The sequence below is a fragment of the Emiliania huxleyi genome (genome assembly GCF_000372725.1).
Source record: "Emiliania huxleyi CCMP1516 unplaced genomic scaffold EMIHUscaffold_5601, whole genome shotgun sequence".
NCBI classification, from domain to species: domain Eukaryota; phylum Haptophyta; order Isochrysidales; family Noelaerhabdaceae; genus Emiliania; species Emiliania huxleyi.
This window is the reverse complement of record NW_005197800.1, coordinates 1-1181: the sequence shown is the minus strand read 5'-3', so window position 1 is coordinate 1181 and position 1181 is coordinate 1. Positions and strand designations below refer to the sequence as shown.

The window sequence follows — 1181 nt, the reverse complement described above, 5'->3', positions numbered from 1 at the left end:
GTCGGAGGCGTCGTGTGGTCATGACCACAGTGGTTTGGCAGGACCACCAGGCTCCCCCACCAGGCTCCCCCACCAGGCTCCCCCATCAGGCTGGCTCCCCCACCCACCAACCAGGCTCCCCCACCCAAGAATTTTACAAGAACAACTCTCTCTCACACACAGCAGACAGGCTCGACACAGGTGCGGACTGGCGCGTGCTAGCACTAACACAGAAAGAAAGAAAGAAAACAGACCAGCCAAGGGAGGGATGGGAGGACCTAACTTGGCAAACCAAGAAAGCGCAGACGCACAACGAAACGTCGCGAGTCTGGGACTACACCTCTCCGACGCGCTCGACTAGTCGACGCATACTCGTAGTGAGGAACCAACTTCTTGTGATGAGGTGCTACGCGACTGCGTTGGTTCTCGCCGCGGTCGCGACTGTCACCCAAGCCGGTGTCCACATCATCGCGGAGCGCGAGATCGTGTACGGCAGGCTGCTCGGCTCCGGCGGCTTTGCTGACGTTTACAAGGCCACGTGGATCAAGGACCGCGGCAGCTACGGCCTAACAGCGAGCGGCGGCGGAGCCGGCAGCGGAGGCAGCGGCAGCCGCTGTAGCTGCGCCGGCGGCGCTGCAAACGGAGGCGGCAGCGGAGGCGGCAGCGGCAGTGGGAGCAATGCAGGTGGCAGCGGGTGTGGGGCCGGCGCGCCGCGAGAACAGCCGCAGTTGCAGCAGTCGCAGTCGTCCTCCGGGGAGCCGGCAAGCGACAGCAGCGGCGGCGCCTGCGCCGGGGAGGGGCCGGTCCTGCCCCAGGTCCGGCTGGCGGTTGCCGTCAAGCAGCTGCACGCGGCGCCGCAAGACACGCGAGCCATGCGGTCGTTTTGCCAGGAGGTTGGGCTGATGGGCCGGCTCTCGCACCCAAATTTGGTGAGGCTATACGGCGCCACCGTCTCGCCCGACGGCTCCCTCGGCATTGTCACCGAGCTCCTCCCTCGCGCGTCGGTCTTTGCACTCTTGCACCCGAGGGGCGCGCGCGGTGCCGCCGGCGACACCCCGCCCCCCCTCCCCTTGGTATGGCGGCTGCTGCGGGGCTGCGCGCGTGGGATGGCGTACCTCCACTCCCTCAACCCGCCCATCATCCACCGGGACCTGAAGTCGCAGAACCTTCTGCTCGCCGAGGACTACACCTTGAAGGTCGCG

General features: G+C 66.6%; 1 protein-coding gene across 1 annotated transcript; it reads left to right on the top strand.

Moving 5' to 3' along the window:
• Positions 1–377: 377 nt before the first annotated feature.
• On the top strand, positions 378–1175 carry EMIHUDRAFT_124525 (hypothetical protein; the record flags this gene model as incomplete). Its single annotated transcript, XM_005765168.1, has 1 exon — positions 378–1175. A coding segment is annotated over one exon (798 nt), but the record flags the coding sequence as incomplete, so codon positions are not given.
• Between the last annotated feature and the right edge of the window lie 6 nt (positions 1176–1181).